This window comes from Lampetra fluviatilis, chromosome 46 (assembly GCF_964198595.1).
Source record: "Lampetra fluviatilis chromosome 46, kcLamFluv1.1, whole genome shotgun sequence".
In the NCBI taxonomy this organism is placed as follows: domain Eukaryota; kingdom Metazoa; phylum Chordata; class Hyperoartia; order Petromyzontiformes; family Petromyzontidae; genus Lampetra; species Lampetra fluviatilis.
Window position 1 is genome coordinate 7,933,985 of NC_136320.1, and position 24,099 is coordinate 7,958,083.

The 24,099-nt window shown below is 48.5% G+C and overlaps 1 protein-coding gene across 3 annotated transcripts in view; it reads right to left on the reverse strand.

Moving 5' to 3' along the window:
• LOC144947735 (phospholipid phosphatase-related protein type 5-like) overlaps nt 1-24,099 on the reverse strand; it is a 54,533-nt gene that overhangs the window by 15,058 nt on the left and 15,376 nt on the right. For all 3 annotated transcript variants that reach the window (XM_078877067.1, XM_078877068.1, XM_078877066.1), the window contains 4 exons: nt 10,108-10,296; nt 2,707-2,839; nt 1,030-1,388; nt 491-667 (listed from right to left, as the gene is read on the reverse strand). In XM_078877067.1, the coding sequence (XP_078733193.1) occupies nt 491-667; nt 1,030-1,388; nt 2,707-2,839; nt 10,108-10,296 (858 nt within the window). The remainder of the gene's footprint in view (nt 1-490; nt 668-1,029; nt 1,389-2,706; nt 2,840-10,107; nt 10,297-24,099) is intronic.

Here is a 24,099-nt window from a genome sequence, read left to right on the forward strand (position 1 = left end):
CTCAGAACGAGGAAAGGGTTGCTTTCCATGGTCGTGGCCAAAAATTGGCAGTGCGTTCCTCTAACTTGACGGTAGTTTGCAAGGAATAAAATCCATGCAAGATGACGAGAAACTCGATCGCTTTGCATTCTTTAATGTATATTGTGCCATTGGTATTGCTATAGTGCTTTGACTTTGCTCTCTGAGCCTAAGGCACATCCACTAAATCCTGAGCTGCCTGCAAATTGCAAGTTTTCGAAAAATGTAAACTATTATTATAAAAATAATAATAAAAAACCTATGATAGCTCTGTGGCCTTACCTGGTGGGTAAAAATAAACTCAATTTCAATCGACTGCTGGATGTGTGTGTGTTGCTCTTCTGCACAGTACATAGCCAACTGTGATAATCATAGTTGCCCGAGGGGGAGGAAGAAGGGGTGAGAGAAAAGGGGAGGGGGTGGGGGAGGAGGGAGGGGAGGGATGGGGGAGGGGGGAAGGGGGGATCGTTACCAGGAAGAAGGCGATTCCAAGCCCCACGGTAAACCCGGCCAGGACGTCTCCCCAGTGGTTGCGGAACTCGGTGACGCGGTTGACCCCGGCGACGCAGGCCAGGCACAGCACGGCCAGGCACAGCACGGGCTTGGCGAGCCGCGTGCTCCTCGCCCGCACCGTGCTCGTCACGTACATCTGCACGCGGCACGTCGCCGGGCCGGCATCGGCAGCCACCGTGCGAGCATCATCACCGTCGCCTTCATTGTCGTCATCATCACCGTCGTCGCCAGCGACAATGGCATCGTGGCCCAGCTGGTGCACATTCGCCTGCTTGTCTTCAAGGTTTGCGGTTCGACCCGGACAGGCCGCCCCGGTTATCGCCGCGGTAACCGTAAATAGTACACGCCAGTCCGCTTCACGACAGATGTCGTTAAGTGGATTCAAACCCAGGCCCCTTCTAGCTGCACGGGAACAAGGCGTTACCATCGCGCCACCCTGCCACCCTATTTGTTTGTGGGAGGGCATGGGCGGGGACGGAGGGAGCGTGCGGCACTCACCGTCACGTAGAGGGCGGCGTACATGGCCAGCGCTGCGTCCTTGGACGGGAACGATCGTCGCGCTTGCTGCACCAGCGGCCCGTCGCCCGTGCACGCTCCGTCCTCGGCGCCCGCCACGAAGCGCGCCGTCGCGACTCCGACTCCGCCGTTACCGCCGCCAACCACCACCACCGCCGCCATGGCAACCGCACCGCCGCCGGCACCGGCGCCACCGCCACCGGCAACTGCGCCGGCGCCGCAGCCCAGCGCGGTGTAGTTGGGCCGGCAGACGCTGAGGAAGTGCGGCACGGGGCTCCCCGTCACCACCTGGCCCACGTTGACGAAGATGTCCGTGGCGAAGTAGCCAAACGCGAACACGCCTGGGTGTGTGGGGGAGCGGGGGGGTGGGGGTGGGGGCAGGGGGGTGAGCGGGGGCTTGCCGGGGTGTGGACTGCTGTGCTACCACCAAATACCAGGTAAGGCCCACTGACCTATGTGTTTTATTTCAAAAGTGACCTTAGCCATGACAAACAATAACTCAACGAAGTGGCTTGTCAACACGTGTAAATGTACAGGAGCCAAATACTCTAAATGCACACGCAAACTCCAAACATACAACAGGCGTCAGGGTCAGGGTCCAAACCACGACCTCTTGCATACCAGGCGTGGAAGTTAACATCTCCTTACCACGATGTCGTCTTTGGCATTACCCAAGTTGACCCTCCTTAGCGGTGTACACCACTGTTATGGTACCCCCCCCCCCCCCCCATGAACACAAGACCTGTACTGGGCCCCCCTATCCGAAAAGAGCCGGGCCTGGAGGTGAGCAGGGGAAACTGCAGTGGGGTGAGTTGGGGAGCGTGGGTGGGGAGGGGTGTGTGAAGGGTTGCCACCTCACTATACTACGTGTGAATGCGTCATCTTGAGTGGGTGTATTATTGCACAACTGACAATAACCTCGACCTGACAACAAAAGGACGATCCCGGAAAAACCAGGACAGGTGGCAACCTTAGATGGGTGGTTGGGTGGCAGAGTAGGCAGGTGGTGAGCCCGGCAGATTTGCGTGGCATTGGGTGGGTGGATGGGTGTAGCGGTTAGCGCGCTGCGCTATGAACCCGGCGACCCGAGTTCGATTCCCGCTCACGGCCAACACCAGTGACGATTATCTGAACCGGTCCTGGGCCTCCCCGAGGTCGACTCAGCCTCAAATGAGTACCTGGTGCGGTGTGTAAACATCACCACTAGGGAGACAAAGGCGGTCGGGCGTCGTGCTGGCCACCCACCCCCTCGTGTACCGTTGTGGCCTTTAGAGGTGCTCGCTAACAGCATTTGCCCCTACAGTCTGTTAAGGCTATATGGGGGATCTTTGTCTTTTGATAGATAGATAAGTAGGTAGATATTGTGGTGGGTGGGTGATTTGGTTAGATAGGTGGATATGTATTGAGGTGAGTGTAAAGGTGGATTTTATATCTGGGTCAACTAAGTATGTGGTTGAACTAGGTTTTGCAGGAAATATGGTTGGGTATCTATTTAGGTATCTAGGGCGGTAGGCAGGTATCCGTGGCAGGATGCTGGGAAAATCTCAATTCAGCAGCCGTGACAAGCACAGCTCTCGGCACAGTCGGTGCAAGCTCCCGCTTTGGAACCGGCATCGGCGGATCGATGGGTGCACGGTCGCGCTGCATCGCGCGTCCCACCGGTGAATCGCACGAGACGGCGCAGCAGCGGGTTAATGTAGCAGCAGTCTCCAGTCAGGATGGTCCTCTCCCGCGTGCTGTGGTCTTTGTTCACGTAATCCACAAAGTGGTTTGTCACCTCGCCCACCAGGATCTGCGCGCACGCACCAGAAAAAAGACAAAGATCCCCCGTGTAGCCTTAATAGACTGCAGGGGCAAGTGCTGTTAGCGAGCACCTATGAAGGCCGGAACGGGGATGGGGTGGCCAGCACCACGCCCGACCGCCCTTATCTCCCCAGTGGCGATGTTTACACACCGCACCAGTTTCTAATTTCAGGCTGAGTCGACCTAGGGGAGGCCCAGGACCGGTTCAGATAATCGTCGCTGGTGTTGGCCGTGAGCGGGAGGTTCATAGCGGAGCGCGCTAACCGCTACACTACCGCACACACACACGCGCACACACACCGACACACTACTGCACACGCACACGCGCACATGATGGCAAGTTACAATTGCAACGCCGGTGTTCCACGGCGCTGTGAAGGCGAGGGTTGGTGGATCGCACGAACGTCGCGAAACTCCCTTCCCAAGGGGCATCGAGGAGGTGCTGGAGCCTGGCTCGCCAGGATAATGTGGTACAGCGAAAATGTGGACCCCGTTTGGGATAGAAGGTTTCCCCCTCGCACACGTTGGGTTTTCTCGAGGTGCCTTTATTTTCCCCGCCACGTGTCAACGCTCATTAATTAGCCCAAGAACACCTTAACATAGAAAGAGGACCGCAGAGCTTGGACAATGGTTGTCACCGGCTCACCACGCGGCTTTCCGCTCGTCTGCGGTTCATCCTCGTGCCCCGTAGTCGTTCTCTCTCTTCGATAGTGAACAAATGCTCTGCGACGCGTGACAACTTGATATTATTATTATCATCTCCGTAAAAAAATGTATTTTACGAACAATGTTTGCACTGCAGAGCTTGGGCGATCGCTAGCGCCAGCTCACCGTGTGGCTGCCTTCCTGCTTATCTGTGTTTCCTCGCACCTCCCGAGTCCTTCTCTGCCTTCGAGAGCCAGCGAATAGTGTGCGGTGCGATTGTTGACATTTTTATTTCATGATTTGAACACAGAATTACACGTACTTCACTGCGATGGTTGATGCAGTTTCGTACACAGGGGTACGCGGAACCAGTTCAATTATCGCTCACCGTTGATATTAGTCGCAGCAGGAAATTTTACTCGGATCGCCGGCTTAGTAACGCAATACGCCAACTAAACTAAACTATAAACTAAACTATTTGTATTTTACCAGGTAAGGCCTAATGAGCAATGTAGCTCTTTTTCAGAAGAAACCCGGCTATCATAAATGATAGCTCAAGAAAGTGGCTTATCATCGTGAAAATGTATAGCAGGCAAATACTCTAAATGCATGTTGATCCTAAATGTATTGAGAGAAACCAGAGGAGCCGGAGAAAAATCCACGTGACTACGGGGAGAGATACATGCAAACTCCAAGTAAGCAGGCGTCAGGGTCGGAATTGAACCCACGACCTTCTGTCTGTCCTCACAACACACACGAGCGCTCACATGCACGCTCGTGTTCACAGTGGGGGAAAGAAAACTACCACAAAATGAATGCCCAAATAACCGCAGTTGAAGCTGAATCCGGATACGACTCATTCAATTGCAGAAAGCACTTAAGCTCTGAAAAATGAATGAATGTCATTGCCTCCTGTGGGGGATATGACTGCAAAGTGGAATGGCCTGAACTCTTGAGTTTAAGAAGAAGGAGAGGCTCTACTCTTTGGTTCTTTCGGTAAAGTCACATATAAAGATAAAATAATAAATTAAATACTAGCATACGACGTTTCGATTGCAACACAAGCAATCATCATCAGGTATAAATGAAATAGAAACACAAATCTAGTATACTTAGAAATGTAATGTAATACAACAGAGAGTCGGATAACATAACAGGCAACACCCTACCTCGTTGATTACGTTCTTCCTGAGAATGCTAAATTTGAGAGAGAGATAAAACACAGAACCAGAGACATATAGACAGACATATAAGCAGACAAATATCACAGAGATACATAGAGAGAGACAAACATATGCACACAGAGAAACCACGCCTCTGTGTCGAGGCCTTAAATAGAGAGAGGGGGCGGGGGCGGAGAGAGAGGGAGGGGTTAGAGAAATTAGCATGTCAATGACCTAGCAAAAGAAGGACAGGGATGGGGTGGTGGGGGAGTGGGCTCGCTGCCCCCCTGATTGGGGGCCCGCGAGCGGCGGTGGGGTATGAAGCAGCAGCAGCAGTCACAGATTTAAAGTCCACGCACAAGTTCCACGTCAGGGGTTTGTGCTCAGGGGTAAGCAAGACACCGCTTCACGGGCACAGACAAACATAAAAAAAAAACTGGGGAGAGGACCACAACGATCCGTTGTATACAAACTAATTGTTCTGCGCTCTGGGTAAAAGCAGATATTTAAACCACAAATTTGTCCTGCATCTCCGCGTATAAAATACACAAATATATTAGTCCATGGGCCTATTAGGCTTACGAACCAATATTGTTCGGCAGCATTTATCTAAGCAAGCAAGGAAGCTCCACCTTTTGGGTCTCATCAGCAAAGTCACACTTGTTAGACAAAATGTTTATGCGTTGCCAGATGATATTGGCAAGAGCAACCCATCTAAACAAATCTGCTGATTCTTAGAATGTAACATCTTGAAGCCAGAAGTCCCGTGAACTAAACTGACAACCTCAAGATGGGAAAAGCCCCTTTTTCTGGCAACATGAGAAATTCGTTCATGAGGCTATCCACATATACAAACACAGAGACAATTTCAACCGAGAAGATGGATTCTGGCTTAGCAATCATTGGAATGATTTGTTAAACAATTTCGGGTCTTAATTAATTGTATTCATGCTTATGGTGACTTTCAAACCGCATTCCATTCTCTTCTTCTCCCCCTTCCTCTTTTCCGAACATAGATGGACTCGTCCATCTGACCAACTGCCAAATCGCTGTCCGTGGTGCTGACATTAAGAAAAAAACGCCACTTTTTTCAAATGTTCTTGCTGTGGATTTCACACCTGATGATGATTGGTTGTGTTGCAGTCGAAACGTCGTGAGAATTTTATTGTGGAATATTTTTATTATTTTATTATTTCCCTTCTACGTGACTTTACCGAAAGAACCAAGAATATGAATCCCTGCAGTCACGAAAGCTTTAAATCAAAAACATAACAGGTGTTAAGATGTTATAACACCAAACTGAAACCTTCAACAAGGAATCATGTCTGCATTAACCACAATACTTGTGGTCAGAATGTAAACAAAAAATATACTCTGATAATATATGCATTGTCTTTGAAACTGATTGGTCCACACCAGAGACAGCTTTCTTTCGAGCCTAGTCTCAAACGGTGTTAGACCAGAGGACGCCAAAAGGCGATCTGTTTTGTTGCCAGAAAAAAGGGGAAAACCTATTCTCATATTTTGGTACTGGCAAAGGAGGTCCCATCATGTAACCTCAAGATGCTTTAATGTTCCGTGTTATTACCTGGGGCTCCGAGAGACGTGCTGATAATCCTGCGATTCTTATGGTTAGTCGCACGTGCCTGAGGCTCAGAGAGCTGGACCATCAAGCACCACAGCCTCGGGTGACCAGTGACGTGAAATTAAATGTGAAATAAAATAAAATAATTATATACGTTACGATTGCTTTTTTTCAAGAGACGAATCATCAAGGAAGAATTCCAGGATTCAGCGCTACCGTATTTCACTTCTGTGCGCAATACTGCATAAATCAGATCCGCTGATATAGATCATCAGCTTGCTATTCCTGCTGCGTTGATGGCGGCCACAGCGATGCCATCTCATCCAAAACAGAGAAACGGACAAAATCTTGTCCGCTTCATGTATCCGTCTCTCCACGTACAAAAATAGCAAAACATGTATATGTTCAATCTTGACTTAAACCTTGCGTGACTGCAGGAATTCATATTCTTTGGGTCTTTCGGTAAAGTCACGTAGATAGGTTCCAATAATTGGAAATAATTGGAACCTATCTACGTGACTTTACCGAGAAACCCAAAGAATATGTATCTGTTACACAACCCATAGGCCCCCATCTGCCCTCTGGGAGTGCATAATTTCAGCAGCGTTGAGTCAGTTACAAGCAAAAACCTGGACCGGTTTTGACACACGGTGTCATCAGCAGAGTAAAGTTTTGCTTGAATCAATGCTGGCGAACTGCCAGATGTTACAGGCAAGGACCTCTCCTTATGGTATAAGTCCCGAGTTCAACGCAAGAAGGGCTTGGGTTTCGTGTGGCTATTCCCAACTCAAGTACCTTTTGAGTCGTGTTTGTATATTCTCCCTCTGTTCTACATAGGTCTCCTCTGGTTCTCGTAGACAATGCTCATCATTATTTTTGTTGTTGTGTACTATCTCACCCCCTGGGAACTTTCCATTGTTTTCCAACCGAAAAGGGGAGTGGATGCCTCCTGAAAAAATAGCATCTGGAACCTCTACACCCAAAAAAGTATTTTCTTGCTGTGCCATGTGATTAATTTATAATTTTTCTACTATCAAGACCTGCATAGAATTCCTCCACTCACGAGATGGTTCTGTTTCACGATTTCATGCTTGGTATAGCGCCATCTTGATCTCTAAGCTACCGCTCGTATATAATTTATTCGAGAAAGATTGTCCGCAAATAGTGGTCAATTTAGAGGCCAAACAATCATGAAAGCAGGCTGCGTTCAAAAAGACAGAAGCTACATAGTTGACCAAAATAAATGCGCGCTTTGAATAACATTTATTTTAATGATGAATGAATATCAAATATCATTACAAAGCATTTTGAAGACTACGGAATTGCATTCTATTGAGTGCAAACTGATTCAGTCGCCCAAGCTCTCACGAAGAACTAATACAAAAAAGGAAAAAAATACCAAAAGTGTTCATGAAAGAGGGAACAGGTCACTGAGACTGCATAACGGAACTAAATACAAATCAGATGAGGAGAGAATACTCGAGGCCTGGATTATTTGTAATAGTAGTGTGACATTTTCGTGGCATCATTGGTGGCCGGGCTGAGACTGGTTTCACCATGGGCGTCTGCAATCTGGTTTCACACCCAGGATCTCAGCAGCGCTGGCTCAGATCTGACCTCTGCGCCACTCGGCCATCCCACTGCAGTTAGGTTTTAAATATTTTATAAGTGGCAACATCGCCTAACGCAAACAAACGACCACCAGCCAACAGCCCAAATGTATAGCTGCCGGGCTCTCTATCATTAGATTATAAGTTGAAATCTCGGTCAAGGTCAGCTCATAGGATCATCCGTTGAGGGTTCTATGAAATTAATACCACGTAGTGGGAGTATACCATTTGTTGGGAAGCCAACAAATGTTGCATTGATGAATTGGTTCTTGCTGCATGGAATGTTGAACATCCACCACCGCACATGGCGAGCAACAACCGATGCTCATTTGAGCACAGTGATACTTACTTTAACTTGAGCGAAACAGAAACGCTGAACAGCAGGTGACTGTCAATAATTACGCATCTCAGATAGTGAATTGTGTCGGGATGCTGCCGTGGTGTAAGCGGTTCGCGGACTGGACTAGCGGTCCAGAGGTCGCCGGTTCGATTCCATCCGTGGTTGAAACAACGGGGGACAAGATTCTGACAAGTCGCCTGATGAAGCCGGTTGTAATCACCAGCGAAACTTCGTACTCGAATTGCAAATGTTGTGGGTTTACTCTCCGACACGCTGGTGTGCTTAAGAAGTAACTAATTGGCACGTTTTTGCTTATGTGACAAACATTACTAATTGGCCGTGTCGGCTGGTGGTGGTGGGTTAACGACACATTTATATTTAAGGGATCTAACCTAACAAAAAAACAGATGTTACGGGAAAGATTATTAACCCCCCCCCCCCTTTCCTCCCCACTCACTGCCTCTGACCATCGGGCACTATCAACGAGTAGATCGGCAGATGACATGTGGTGGGATAAAGTGTGAGTTACTTCCAAGATGCCTGGGCCATTGTAGAAATTGAGGCCAAATTACCATCGAGAGCAAGGTCCTCTCGGGCTCCCCCTCGTGGAGGCTCTTCCGCCAGCAGTGGCGTGAGGGAGCAATTGCAGCGCTGCGCCTTTACCTTCATCACTTTTTAATACGTAATATAAAGAACTATCTGGTTGCGATTATATTAAACGTACAACTGCCCACCTTACCTTACTGCGTTGCTCTATTCGAATTTAAATTAGCAGTGTGACAATGGAGGTCACTTTATTTATTTAACAAATTCATCAACTTCCACGGCCAGAGTAATTCAAGACTAATTCCCCATTAAACCCAAATTAATGTTCATCCCATTACATGGCACACTCGGCAAACAGCAACGATCGACGAAAATTAGCCCAACATCTCAATGCGGAAGGTCCCCTTTAAAGAACGTCCCGAGTTTCTCCGACATAAATGCATTAAATGTATACAGCAGTTGCTTAGTACAACAACATTAACACTGCACGAGATAAGGGACAGTTGAGAGCCACAGAGAGATATACAAAGGCGAAGATCCTCCATATAGCCTCCACTGGCCAAGTGCTCTTAGAACCTTTGAAGGCCGACACGGCGCGCAAGATTGTGTGCGGCGTCGTACGATCACCACCCCCGGCCGCCTTTGTCTCCCCAACACTCGCGTTGATACACAGAGCAGCGGGTACTTAGGTGAGGCCCAACACTGGTTCAATAGTCGCCACTGATGTAAGCCGTGACCGGTAATCGAACCCCGGCTGCCGGGTCCGTTAATGTAGCAGCGTTAACCACCGCACTACCCATCCTCCACAGCTTGATGAGGTTATGGGGGAGTGGGAATCTCAGTCTTTGTATCGCTCAAATTGCATTACATTGTGATAGTGAGGAAGAAAGCACCCAACTGTGAGAAGGAATGTTAACTGCGGAGAGAGACAAAAATCTGTCATGGATCCTTGACAGACCATTGGGGCAAGTGCTGTTGGTGAGCTGTAATAAGGGGCGGAACAGCGCACAAGGCGATGCACAGAGACAAATATCTTCCGTTAGAGCCTTAGCAGACTGTTGATGCAAGCGCTGGCAGAGAGTAGCCTCTGAAGGCAGGTACGGCACACAAGGGCTGGTTTGGCCAACATGATTAAACGCCGCATGAGGCACTCATTTAAGGCTGAGTCGACCTAGGAGAGGTCCAGGACCGGTTCAGATAATCGTCACCGGTGTTGGCCGTGAGCGGGAATGGAATCCGGGTCGTCGGCTTCGTAGCGCAGCGCGCTAACCCGCTACACTACCGCTCCCCACCAAAACACAAAGACACACACACAGAGACACACACACATAGAGACAGAGAGAGATGGAGCACAAGCGCTTCACCTACCAGCAGCACAGGCAGGCCGGCAGTCAGCGAGTAGATGAGTACGGGCGGGATCTTGCTGCGCTCCTCGGGGCCCGGGTAGGGCTTGCTGAGCTCGGGCGCGAAGCAGAAAAAGCCTTGCACGTGCACGGTGAAGGTGTCCGTGAACTCAAAGTAGTACGCCAGCATCACCACCCCGGCCATGATGACGAGCTGGAAATAGAGCATCGCCAGGCCGTGACCGCGCGACCAAGGGCAGCACCACGACGGCGACGAGAAACGGCGGCGTGAGACAGACATCGACTGCCTCCCGGCAGCCGACCCTCAGCCCCCCTCTCTCTGTGCGCACCGCCCCCTCCCCCCGCACCACCACCACCACAGCCGCTGCCTCTGCCGCCCTCTCACGCCGACCGTTCTCTCCCCCCTGGAACCTCACGATGAGATGGCCTCGTGGCCGCCAGCGAGCCTGTTCCACCGTGGTGCCTCCAATGGTAATGCGAGGAGCGAAATGCAGAGACAGGAGGGGGGGGGGGAGTGGATGAGCTGGGCACACGGCTGAAGCATTGCGCCACACATCCAACCTCGTTACTCTCACTTCCATGCATGCGAGCGCCCGGATTTTTTTTTCGCTCCCCAAATGGCCTGGATTTATGCGAAATTAAATAAATATTTTATTCACTTACACGCGGTTTATGCTCCGAGCTAAACAGCTGACTTTTCTGGGAAAGAATTGGCTCGAAGCAAAGGCCACTGTCATTTTTGTATGGTTTAAAAAATATATAATGATAATGTTCACATTTCGGATTCTTTTATAACATTTTTGGGTCGACTCGCGCAGCCACACACGCCCACTCTGGTGAGTGCGCTGATCCATCAACCCTGGCGAAAAAAATATGAGTTGACAGGGAACGATAAATAAGAAACAATACCAGCGTGAATGAAATTCGGAAGAAAAAAATACATTTGGAGGATGCAGGTTAGATCGCTTTGGCTCGGGAATGAAAGCCAGTGAACTGGTAGTTTACGAAGTGGGAACGCTGCATAACAACATCCCTTCACCCACTGAATGGCAACCATCCAATGTTTATCTGCCAATTCCAGAAAATGGCATTGTGAGCCACTCAATTGGAATTGCCTCCGGACCTAAAGGAGTGAACGTGAACTTTACTTTAGTTTGTCAATTAAACTAACATCATTTACGGCCGAATAATCAGCGGCTAAAAAATGTTTTAGCTTCATGTACACGTACCAACATCTACAGCCCTGTGTCAATCCACTGCAGGATGAGGGCCTCTCCATTCAGTGAGGTGCTTGTAGCGGTCAAATTGACCGTGCTTCACCACGCTGGTCACTGCTGGTCGGTTACAGTGCGGAGCACGTGAAAGTGCGGATGCGCTGCGCGGAAATTTCATTTGCTGCGCTGCCACCAGTCACCCTGGCACACTGTAATACGTGCGTCTATCCAGGCTCAAAGCCTGCTTAGCTTCAAAATCATGGCGGTGGCTATGCACGTTGCCCGTAATCCAGCACTGCAAGAGGCGAGGTCTGCTAGATCGTAGGTGTGGAGGTGCTATACCCTGGCTTGCTAGGAGAATACAGTACAGAAAAACAATGTGGACTCCACCTGGTCAGTCTGTATGGGATGTTTCAGTTTTCAGTTTAATTTATTTGGTATAGTCCTGTGAGCCATGCGGCTCTTGAATCGGGTGCAACCGCAACAAACAAAAACATGAACAAGAAACATCTAAAAGTGACTACGCGCAAACAGAAAAATCCAGGAAAAAACAGCAAAGTCTTCCAGAAAAAGCACCGCATTTCAACGCTGTGTGCAAAAATCCCAGTGGGACGCAAGTCAAACAATAACTAACCATAAGACAATTTAGATTAAAGTTATCAGTCTAACTCTGTACAACAAAAAAAACAAATGTGACTAAACCAAAACGTTTTCGAAATCACCAAAATAAAGCTATAAAAGCAATGTAACAGTTACACCATCGGAACCTCATTTGCCAGTAAAAAATATGATAATTGGTTTTTTACCCTTTTATCTGGCAACAAAACTGACACCTTTTTTTTGTTGCCAGATAAAAGGGTAAAAAAACCCATGATCAATGTAACAGCGATCATAGCATCTGTGTTTCCCTCTCGCACGCGTGGATTTTATCCGGGTGCTGCGTGTTGCTCCCACGTGTAGTCACTCATTGATTGGCCGATAAACGCCCGAACATATATCGAGGGCAGCAGAGCTTGGGGCAACTGTTGGCACCGGCTCACCGCGTGGCTTTCCGCTCGTCTGTGGTTCCTCCTCACGCCTCGGCGTCGAATACTGATGCGGTGCGTCACAAGTTGAAATGATCATCTCGGTAAAAAAATGAATGTTATTTTTTTCACGAACAATATTTGCACGCAAAACAAGCAAATATAAAATATCAATGTTTTCACGTTTGTTTCTCTTGCGCTTCTCTAGACTCCTTTTTCAGGAGGGTTCTGCGCTGGAACGATTCACGCAACATTGAACGCGAGTGTTTGAAGAACTCAGACAAAATTCATAACGAGTGGGTTACACTCAAAACTCTGCACAGATGGATTCAAGAAGCCACCGTTATACTGCCATATGGTGGCCACCTCACAGACCCTGGAATTCCCAGGCATTCTCCCAGGCAAGTGCCCAACCAGTACTAACCTTTCTTAAGGTGCGACATTTAACGAGATAGGGCGTATTAAGATACAAGGCTCCTCCTGCATGTATAAGTTGGCTCCTTCGTAAATAACACCGTGGCCTTTTGAGGAAGAATAGAAAATAGGCGACGTTTCGGGGCAATGGCCATTCTTCATGGTTCCTCACGTGTTATTGCAAGGAGCCATTGCCCAAAACGTACTGTTGGCGACGTTGCAGGCCATGTACCCTTCTTCAATGCGCACAAATAATCGTGAAGAAGAGCCATTAAATGAAACATCACCTTTTATATATTTTTACCTTTTAAGGCCACAGTGTTGTCGACGAACGTGTTCAATGAGTGTGTGTTGTTATTTGTGCTTGTACACCACTGCCAATGGCGGTATCACCAACTGACTGTTCTTTGGTGCATGCTTTATGAAAGCCAGGAGATTTAAAACGACCCATTGAGACGTCAAACAACACTGCCTCTTAAATTTCGATTTAAAGCTTTCGTGACTGCAGGGATTCATCTTCTTGGTTCTTTCGGTAAAGTCACGTAGAAGGGAAGTGATAAAATAATAAAAATAAAACATAATAAAATCAAATATTTGATTTTATTATGTTTTATTTGTATTATTCTACGTGACTTTACCGAAAGAACCAAGAAGAAAAAACACTGCCTCTTTTCAAGGGCGACCTGGGTTAAATGCGGGATCGTTGGCTCGTAAAATGTTTCGCATGCAAGCCTGTACCGCTAAACGCACAGCAAATGTGGTCTCACTGGAACCAGAGTGACTGTCACAATCTTACAAAAAAATTGGTCGATTGATTCAGAAGAAATGAAAACGTTTGTTGTATGAAAAGCACTTGATGTTTAATAAAATCACGAATTGAAGTCAATCCATTGATTAAAACACTTGTATTCATTAACTGCTTGATTTTTATTATAGCGCCCTTTGGATGATGAGGGATAAGCATCTTGCTGATGTGTTTTCAGAGTAATCTTTACTCGTTGAAAATGAAAAAATCGAAATCAATGAAATACACCCACATTTTCAGCTCATCCCTTGAGACTCCACAATTCCCCTCTCACGCCATCAGTGCCAGGAGGGCCCTCACCACTAGAGGACGCTCTGGAGAACCCACCTCTGCGGAGTGTTTTGGCCTACTCTTCCATTTTGGCCAGACGTCTCTTGGAAGAAGTGCGAGTACCTACACTCTACCCCACCACACGTGACCTACCGATCGACTGACTGTGCTTGTGTAGTGTAATAGCACCGGCTGGTGGACAGCGGCGGCAACTGCGGTGGGCAGACAGTACACACGCCGGTGAGGGTGTGTTGGCAGAGTGGAACACTCGGGCAAGGGTCACGGACGACCCCATCTTGAGGCCCCTTGAATCTGCTAGCGGGTTCGAGAAGGGAGGCGCGGTCAGGGGGCGGAGCCAGGCCGCGCTGGGAGCATAAAAGGAGCCGAGAGCGGGGAGCTCGAGGCTGCCGGTTCTGGGAGTGGACTCGTCTCGTCGTCGCTGTCGTCTCGTCGCCATCGTCACTGCCGTCTCCGCTAGATATTGCGCTACGAAAGATAGCAGTTGGCTGTCTAAGTCAGCGCCGTCAGTGTTAGACGGCCGGTGTTGTGCACAGGCTAGGCTGAGCTACTGTGGAGAGTGTGTGGACAAGACCATGGAAGTTGTGGTTAATAAAAAAGGTGCCCCCTATAAACTCTGAATCGTTGACACTACACTTGTACCCATTTATACTGCTAGGTGGACAGAGGCGGAGGAAAAGCGATTTTAGAAACTCACACTGTTGTTTCTAACACTAAACTACTTTTATTTTACCAGGCAAGGCCCACTGAACTACACAGCTCTTTTTCAGAAGCAAGCTGGCTATTACATATGATAGCTCAACAAAGTGCCTATCGTCACGTGGACATTTACAGCAGTAGTCAAATACTCGCTAAACGCATGATGTTGATTCTAAATATGGAGGGAAAACCCGGAGGACCCGGAGAAAATCCACGCGAACACGGGGAGAGAGACATGCAAACTCCAAAAATACAACAGGTATCATGGTTGAATCCACGCCCTCCTGTATACCAGGCGAGGTAGTTAACATCTCACTGCCGTTTCAACTGCAGCGCCAGGAGATCGATTCAAACTGGCGACCTCTGGATCGCAAGTGCTCTGTGGCCTAACCCATCACACCACCGTAGCAGCATCCAAAATATTGAACGTAGAGAAAAAGGTCGCAGTGTAGCCACCATGGCGTGAAAAACAGCATCCTGAAAGCCACAGCGAACAGACAGATGGAGCCGGGTGTTTCATTCGGCATAGCGGTGACATAGCACGCGCACGCACGCAGACGCGCGTGCACGCACGCACGAAAAAAGATTGCTTCTAAAATCTCCCGTTAATCCCTGAATTAGAGCACAATATTCCTAGGCTTTGCTTACATTTCCGGATGAGAGTGTGCGAGCGAGGATGCTGGTGTGAGCCGTGCGGAAAAAGTTGATCATTGTGGACTGGAAGAAGTGGCACGGGGATTCTATCGCCGTTCAGGCCGCGTGGAAGACTTCGCGACTCGGACAGCTGCTCAAGGACACGAGTGTGGGCACCATCCACACCACCCCCCACATCCCCGCCACTTTGCCAGCCTGACATTTGCCAAGGCTCACGATTCGCACATTTCAAAGAGACGTGTAATTTGTTGTGAACATGCAGCACATTACGGATGGTGCCACTGTGCTGTAACGGTTGGCACACAACATTTACATTCCAGAGGTGACCAGATCGGATTTTAAACCCTCAACGCCACAGCAATTTGATGATGATGGTGGGAGGAGCCCTGGGCTGTTGTAATGTTTTGTGGCCCCTCTTTGTACTATTAATTTCCTTTCCTAAGCTGTTCTAGCAGGATGCTGTCTTGGGTTCGAAGCTGGCTAAACAAATGAACTTGGTGCAGCGGTTCAACCCAGAGGTCACCCATTCCATCTCTCCCGGTGCGGCAGTTGTAACGATGGTGCTAGTTTCTTACATTCCCCCCCACACCACCCACCGCCTCTGTCCACTCAGCAGCATCAACGGGTTCACCATGGTCAGTCGATCGGCAGTTCGCACGTGGTGGAGCAAAGCGTGGGTGCTCCCAACCTCTTCCAAGACAGCGTGGAAGCAAAGCTCTCAGGAGCTCCACCGGGCAGAGACTCGTATTGCAACCTTTTGCAGGATATGCTTCGATTATGCAATAAAAACACACGGAGATGTGTGGGTCACGACTGTCGATGTACACGTGCAAATGTCGCGCGCGCGTGTCTATGTTAAACTTCTTTTGCACCGAACGTGGCCAACCGTGCGAATCAGCTCTACATCAATCCACCGCTATGGAGGATGTCTGACCGGAATTTCACCACACTGGTCAGTGAAGGTTGGCGAACGCGGGCAGGACAGATGTGCAATACAACAGCACGAAATGTTTTCTTTTCATGGCGCTGTCCTCAGCCACTGCTGACTTCCTGTAAAATGGAACTAATTTTCCCTATGCTGGAGGGAGCCGATGGACTGAGTAGGCTCCCAACTGGGGTTTTAATTTGTCCCCCTCCATTTGCGCGTTCAAGTTCTAAACCATGTCCCCTACTGTATACAAAAGTGTGGCCAAAGCGCAGCCCTGTAATTACCAGCTCAAGTCACTGCTGGCAGAAGGGCCTGCATTAGAGGGAGCACTCAAGAGGCACTATAAGAGGGCATTTTGGCTTAACCGCTCATTTTTTCGCAATGCCAAAAAATCATTAATGTCATGTATCTTCAGGTCACCAATTCCCAGACAAAGAGATCGGATAATTCCATAAAGCTCAATCTCTAGTGGTCGCTGTACGTCCTCAATACACAACGAGGGATTATGATGGAGAAAGGGTGATAAAACGATGCTTCTATCAAACTATTAAACAAAACAAAAAAAATTACCAGATAAAGTTCACTGAGCTGTATAAGTCTTTTGCAGAAGCGACCTGGCCATAAATGATAACTCAACGAAGTGGCTTATGTGGAAATTTGTAGCAGCCAAATTCTCTAAATGCATGCTTCTAAATGTGGAGGAAAGAACTGAACACCCCGGATAAAAAATCCACGCAACCACGGGAGAAAGAGACACGCAAACTCAAAATACACAACAGACGTCAGAGTCGGATCGAACTCACGACCCCCTGCATGCCAGGCGAGGTAGTTAACATCTCGTCACCGTGGCACCCCCATCTCATCTGCACTTCCCTCCACATCCGTACTGGGGCCCCACATGCAAATATGCCCTCTAAAATACTAACAAATAATTGGGTTAAAGCCATTATCATTATAGCTCGCTAGAAGAAAAAAAAACTCTGCTTCGGTGCCCAATATAATGTGGCTCAGGATGTGCCGAAATAAGTTCCAAAGCCCAATCTAATGATGGGTTTTATTTCGTGCAGTCATAGTCGACTGGTCTGCGACCATCGACTTGCTTCCCCTTGAGAACTCGGTTTAATCAGGGATGGCTGAAACTCGGGCTCAGAGACTAGATTTCCCAGCAGCGCTGGCTCCCTATCCCGACCCGAGCGCCACTTGGCCATCTCCAATACAAACAGCTCTTTAACGTACAAAATCTACAGGCAGATATTTGGCCTGGCCGACCGTGAGAGCATCAATCGACACAACGGAGCATGGGGAGGTAAATGTAAAAAGAACGATGGCTCGTCTGCATTTCCCTTCCCCACATCTTTGTTTGCCGGAGCCGCACGTCCACATCTGCTCCCTCAAAAAAACGAAACGAAAAATTGGGTTAAATGCATTTTTTAGCTCACCGGAAAAGGATTCTGCTTCGATGGCCAATAAAGTGTGGCTCGGGCCGAGCCCGAAGCGGTGAAGAGGCTGCAAGTCTCATCGCGTTACGCTGGTAGCCCGCAACGTGGCACTCCGAATAACGCCACGCTCGCTCAGGCGCGGCACAATTACCACGTGAAGGGCACTGGGACACGAGCCGTGGAATGCTGCTGCTGCTGCATGCAAAACATACTCGGGTCTTCTTCTGCCACGATGATAAAAATAAAATGTCTATACTCTCTGGTTCTTTCGGTAAAGTCACGTAAATAGACAAAAGTAATCAAAGAAAACACGACGTTTCGGTCGCAACACAAGCGTCCGTCTTCAGGTGTGAAGAAGGTGTCAAGACGGACGCTTGTGTTGCGACCGAAACGTTGTGTTTTCTTTTATTATTTTTTCTACCTACGTGACTTTACCGAAAGAACCAGAGAGTATGAATTCCTGCAGTCACGAAAGCTTCAAATCAATATAATGTCTGTCTCCCTCCCCCTCCAACTAAAATACTCTCGTCGGTCACATTGTATTTCCCCCTTGCACAAAACCACGGACGTTGTCACGGTCGGTGCAACGGTCAGCCAGCCAGCACGCTCGACTCGATCTCCCGGCACGGCAGTTGGCACAACGGTGCCGGTTTCCTTAAACCCCCAGAGCCTGCATCCACGCAGGAGTGCGAACGGGTTACGCCGCAGCTTCGTCGATCTGCAGGTCGCGTGCGGTGGAGTCAAGGGTGGGCGATCCCACCTCTTCCGGCGTGGAAAAGGATACCCATTATTCCCTGCGGCGGTGATCTGTCGAATTCCCCATCGTGGAGAACGTCCTGCCAACAGTGATAGGAGAAAGCAGGTGCAGGGCTGCACCTTTACCGTCTACTGCATGAACTTAGATACTTTGGTTCTTTCGGTAAAGTCGTGTAGATAGAAAAATAATAATCAAATGAATAAAAATATAAATAATATTATTCGAACTGCTTTTTGTGTTCAGCTTGTTGTCCTTCATCCGCACCTCTGATGAGCGCGGTTGGCGATGTGCCGTGCGAAAGAAGCTGAACAAACATACACAATATAGATTGATGTCAATTCACGTCCACAAATATTTCATGTTGCCTTTGAGAGCGCCGATGCCACATTCCTGCCAACAGCCATGAGCCTGATTGAGTTGAGCGCAGCATAAACTATAAACTATTCATTCACTGCCTCGAGTCTGAGAGGGAAGCCCTTAAGAGCCTTGTCAAGTTCCAAGCAGATCCAAGCATCGCGTGCATTGGCTGACAGCTGTTGACACTCAGAATTGGAAAGCTTTTTATTTAAATGACATCTATTACAAGCGGACGATATGTAGTTTAATCGAGGCACTTTTTATTTAGCAATATATAAACAGTTTGAATATGTAAATATTGGGTACGGTTATCTAACAGGTTAATAAAAGGGTTTTGGGGCGGTGGTGCAGCAGTTAGCATGCGATGTCGTGAACCTGGCGGCAACCTGAGTTCAAATTCCCGGCTACAGAGAACATCAGTGGTGAGTCAGGTCTGGTCCTGGGCTATCCCTTGAACAGCCCCGTATTGGTCAGCGTGGTGAAGTATGGTCAAATGACCCCCCGTCCACCCCCCCCCATAACAGCACAGCAAAGAGGAGGCATTTTCCAGCAGTGGACTGATACAAGGGCGGTAACTCGGATTTTACGCCACTGCTCGACCTCAGCTTGGGCTGAACAAATGAAACCTTAGTCCCTCAAGCGGATGCAAATTGACACAATACGGAAAAAAAAGGTTCAATTTAATTCACAGAATGCATTGCGTTTGTCGAACACACATTGCTGCCGTAAGCGATTTTGGCCATGAATTGTGGTTAAAGTATTTCCCGCACCTCCGATTAGCACGGTTGGCTACGTACGGTGCGAAAGAAGTTCAGCATATATACATACATCATGTGCTATGGTGCGGCAGTCGCACATTCGACTTGAAATCCAGAGGGGGCCAGTTCACATCCATCCCCTGGCTACGGCAGTTGAAACAATAGGAGGGGCGAATTTCTTAAATCGCCACCGCTCCAACCCCCCCTCCCCCTGAACCCACTACCTCTGGGCCATGCGGTACAATCAATAAGTAGATCAGCAGGTCGCGTGCGATGGGGTGACGTGTGGGTTACTTCCAAGATGCCTGAGGCCAGTGTGGAAATCGAGGTCAAATTTTGCCTCTGGAGGAAGTTTCGCTGGAGCTCCCCCCGAGTGGAGGCTCTTCTGCCAGCAGCGGCGTGAGCGAGCCCATTGCAGGGCCGCGCCTTTAACCCTTCCACCCAGCAGCATAAAAGAAGCCACTGCGCTGAGTGGATGCCACGAAGTGAAGGAAGTGACCGTCGTGTTAGCGACATCTTCCCCAGTCACGTGGTGCTTTCTGATCGTCCGATGTTTCTAATCAAGGCTCAATCTGGGTGGGATTTTTTTGTTGTAGTTTGTATAAAAAATAAAAATCAGGAACACATACCAACTTGAAATGTAAGATTGTAGTATATTGGTGTGGTATGAAATAAATTAAAGACATGTATAGCGCTTGTAATTCATTGCTTATAAAGGGGGGCCCTTTATCTAGAGGATTACTAGCTTAGTGATGAAAATCCCACTGAGGTAAATGTATTCATTTATATATATTCTACAAACCTCAAGTTGACATTCGCCTACAAATCACCAACTTTTTCATTTTCATTAATAATGCGTGTAAAATGTCATGCGAGTCACTAATTACTTTTCAATCTCCGTGACCAGTGCATCTGACCCGCTTCGGCACGTGGCTTAGAAACGTGTTCAACAGGAGGCGCACAACGGAGATGGAGCAACGGGATCAGCTCGTGTGCAGGTGCACGGTGGATTATTACATCACAGGATCGTGAGAGGTTTGGTAACAACTTCGGGAGGCTTTCATTCAGCAGTCAATTGACCACGACTGATGGTGATGATGTAGATGGTAAGGATGCATTCATTTTATGAATTAATCTCTGCCGAAACTCAGGGCCTTACAACAAGCCCGGCCGCCTTTGTCTCCCCAGTGGTGATGTTTACACACCAAACGAGGTACTCATTTGAGGCTGAGTCGACCTAGGGGATGCCCAGGACCGCTTCAAATAATCGTCACCGGTGTTGGCCGTGAGCGGGAATCGAACTCGGGTCGCCGGGTTCGTAGAACAGCGTAGCGCTAACCGCTACACTGCCGCCCCCTACACTCACTCACCCACACAGGCACACACTCACCCGCCCACTCACTCACTCACCCGCCCACTCACCCACTCACTCACCACACCGCAGGTCACAACACTTCTATGACTTCTGATTTTTTTTTCTCCTCGCACCGCTCCAATTTGAAATTCCCTCCCATCGTCCCCTTTTTTTAAAAGTCCATGCAACAACCTTCTTCAGTTTGAATGGAGCCGCTGCTTGTTGCAGGCCGCTTAAAGAGTTGTGTACGTACGTAGAACTTCTTTCGCACCGTGCGTAGCCGACCGTGCTAGCCGGAGGTGTGGATGACAACAACAACCAACAACAACCAACAACAAAATCCAAGTCACACCACATAGGCACCTGGGCACGGTGCCACGCAAGCACTCAGCCACTGATCCAGGCGGGCTGTGGCTGAGTGGTTGCGCTGCTCCGAGGCATCCCACCACGAGCGTTGCATTGACGTCAATGGCTTGCGAGCCTTTGGCTTCGCGTCAAGTGGAAACAAACAAACAACTTTATGGCGAACAATATCGGGTCGCGAGAGCCGACGCTTGAAACTGAAATACTGGACACGTGAAAAAGAGCTTTTAGCTCATCGGATTCCTCCAGTATAAATACACATTCCGATTATTATTCTGTTTGCATTGCCACGTGTATGTCCTTTAGAGGAGAGCCTGCACCAGCAAGCACACGGCAATCTACCAGCCCGTGGGATTTAGACAATTAATCTAGAAAACCACAGGCTGGGGGAGAATTCCAAATAATCATATTCTCTCTCGGCTTTGTATAAGCAGATCATGAGGGGGCTTTAACAGTGTATAATGCCGGACCGAGACACCGTCTAGCTAAAACCATCGTTGATATTCGGAAATGTGTTGTGTTCTATGTATAGATTTGTGACGACCAGAGAAAGCGTGCGAATTGCTCGAGTCGTGTGTTCGTGGGGGAAGTGCCCACACACTCTCTTCAGTGGCAGCCCCCGTGCTGTTTGAGAGGCTCCTGCCCCCCACTCTCCGCCGCCCCCTTCAGAATTCTGATCGTCAAGTCGTCTGATTATACAGAGTGGCCGGAGTGGAAGAGGGCAGCCGAACGACGACCCAACACCGATCATCAATCATCAATCTCCCGGTCTCCGGAACAACAACAACAACAACACACACACTACCACCATCACCACCATCACCACCATCACCACTACCAACATCGATCTCCCGGTCGCCAGAGCGACAACACACACAAAGACAAAGATCCCCCGTATAGCCTTAACAGACTGTAGAGGAAAGTGCTGTTAGCGAGCACCTATGAAGGCAGAACGGCACACGAGGTGGGTGGCCAGCACCACGCCTGGTTAGTAGCGCAGCGCGCTAACCACTACACTACTGCTCCCCACACGCACACACCACTACCAACATCGACCATCAATATCCCAGTCTCTAGAGCAACAACAACACCAGCTACGCCAAAGGCCCTGTTCAGGGTCAAACAACGACGCGCCAGATAGGCCCTGGGACAAGGCTCATTCAGTTGAACATTGAGGGACTCTACGGCGATACAGTGACGCGGCTGCCCTGGGCTTGACCTCCTGAATGTTCAATTGTATTCGTTGCTCTGCATCTACATCAGCAGCCATGCGACAACAAGAAGAAGGCACATTGGCTCATTTCATTCATTGGAACACTTACATCTAAATGTGTTATTTAGCAATTTTTAAAATATTATTTATTTATTAATATTTAACTAATCATGTTTATTCTTCCTGTATGGGTCACCTCAAATCTGTGGTTTGCAAAACTCGACCAAGAACCCTGAAAGAATTGAGGAAAAACACCATTGATGAATGTTTAAAGTTCACACCTGTAATGTTGAAATAAAAAAAGTCCTAAATTAATTTCAAAACATAATTCAAGCATCATGGATTCATGTGAATGGAAGGCAGTTTGGAAATGTGTTCAAATAAGTTAAACAACCCAATATATAATTTGTTCAAATAAAGTTACTCGATGTGTCTTGACTTTTTGGGCCACCCTGTATGCAAACTGTCTGCAATAGTTGGAGGGCCCTGGACACAATACAAACGTCAGTGCAGTTAAGCAGCGACGCGAGACACAGCTAATTGAACTCATTCTGTTTAGAGAGCTACGTTTATTTAAAGTTCGTTCGGCATTAACCGCCGTGCCTAGTCTCAACAGACTGAATGTCTAGAAGGTCTGTCAACGTGTAAAGTGACGAATTACTTCATTTGACGTGGCAACTTTACTTCAAGTGGCAACTTTACTTAAGTGTGGCTTGGGGGGGTGGGGTAGGTACGACACAACGATGTGACCCAAAAGCCAGCAACGAATCGTATTTTTATTTTATTTTCTTGCATCCTGGGTTTGTAGTCCAAATTTCCAACGTACACGGGCTGCTTTTCAATCGTCGACTAAGAGACCACAAGCCTCCGCACGCGCCTCACCAGGTCATGCAACCCAAGTCACCATGAATGGGGCCTCCATCCATCTCACATCCCAGAGATAAGCTGGAGTTGAGCATGGATGGGAAGACTGCTTGGGATTACCGGGCATTGTAGGCTTGGGCTGTGAGGTTGGCAGTCGAGCAGTGGATACTTTGATCGTTACGCCCTCATATGTGTGGACTTTTCCATCTCTCCTCCTGTCTCTTGCAATCTCGCATAATTGTGCGTGTCTTTGGTGACCCGACTGAGACCATTTAGTCACGGGTGACTGGTTTAACCATGGGTGGCAGCCCAGATTAAAACCCAGGACGTCAATGATTCCAGCTGCGACGATTCAGACACACTATGATTAAAATATATTTGCATGGATGTCAGGTGGGGTAGTTTGAGACATACTTTCTACAATGCCTGATCGTTTATGCAAAAACATTTGGAACGCTGTATTACTTATGAAAAGGTGCGTACATGGGGAGTGGTAGTGTAGCGGTTAACACGCTGCATTACGAACCTGGCGACCCGAGTTTGATTCCCGCTCACGGCCAGCACCAGTGACGATTATTTAAACCGGTCCTGGGCTTCGCCGAGGTAGACTCAGCCTCAAATGAGTACCGAGTGTGGTGTGTAAAACATCGCCACCAGGGAGACAAAGGTGGCTAGGCGTGGTGCTGGCCACCCACCCCTTCGTGTACCGTGTCGGTCTTCATAGGTGCTCGCTAACAGCACTTGCCCCAACACTCTGCTAAGGCTATACGGGGGAATCTTTGTCTTTTGATATACATACTGTATTTAAAGAAAAATAAAGGTCAAAATACAGTCCTGGAATTGCATTCGGAAGTCGTTGCAGGC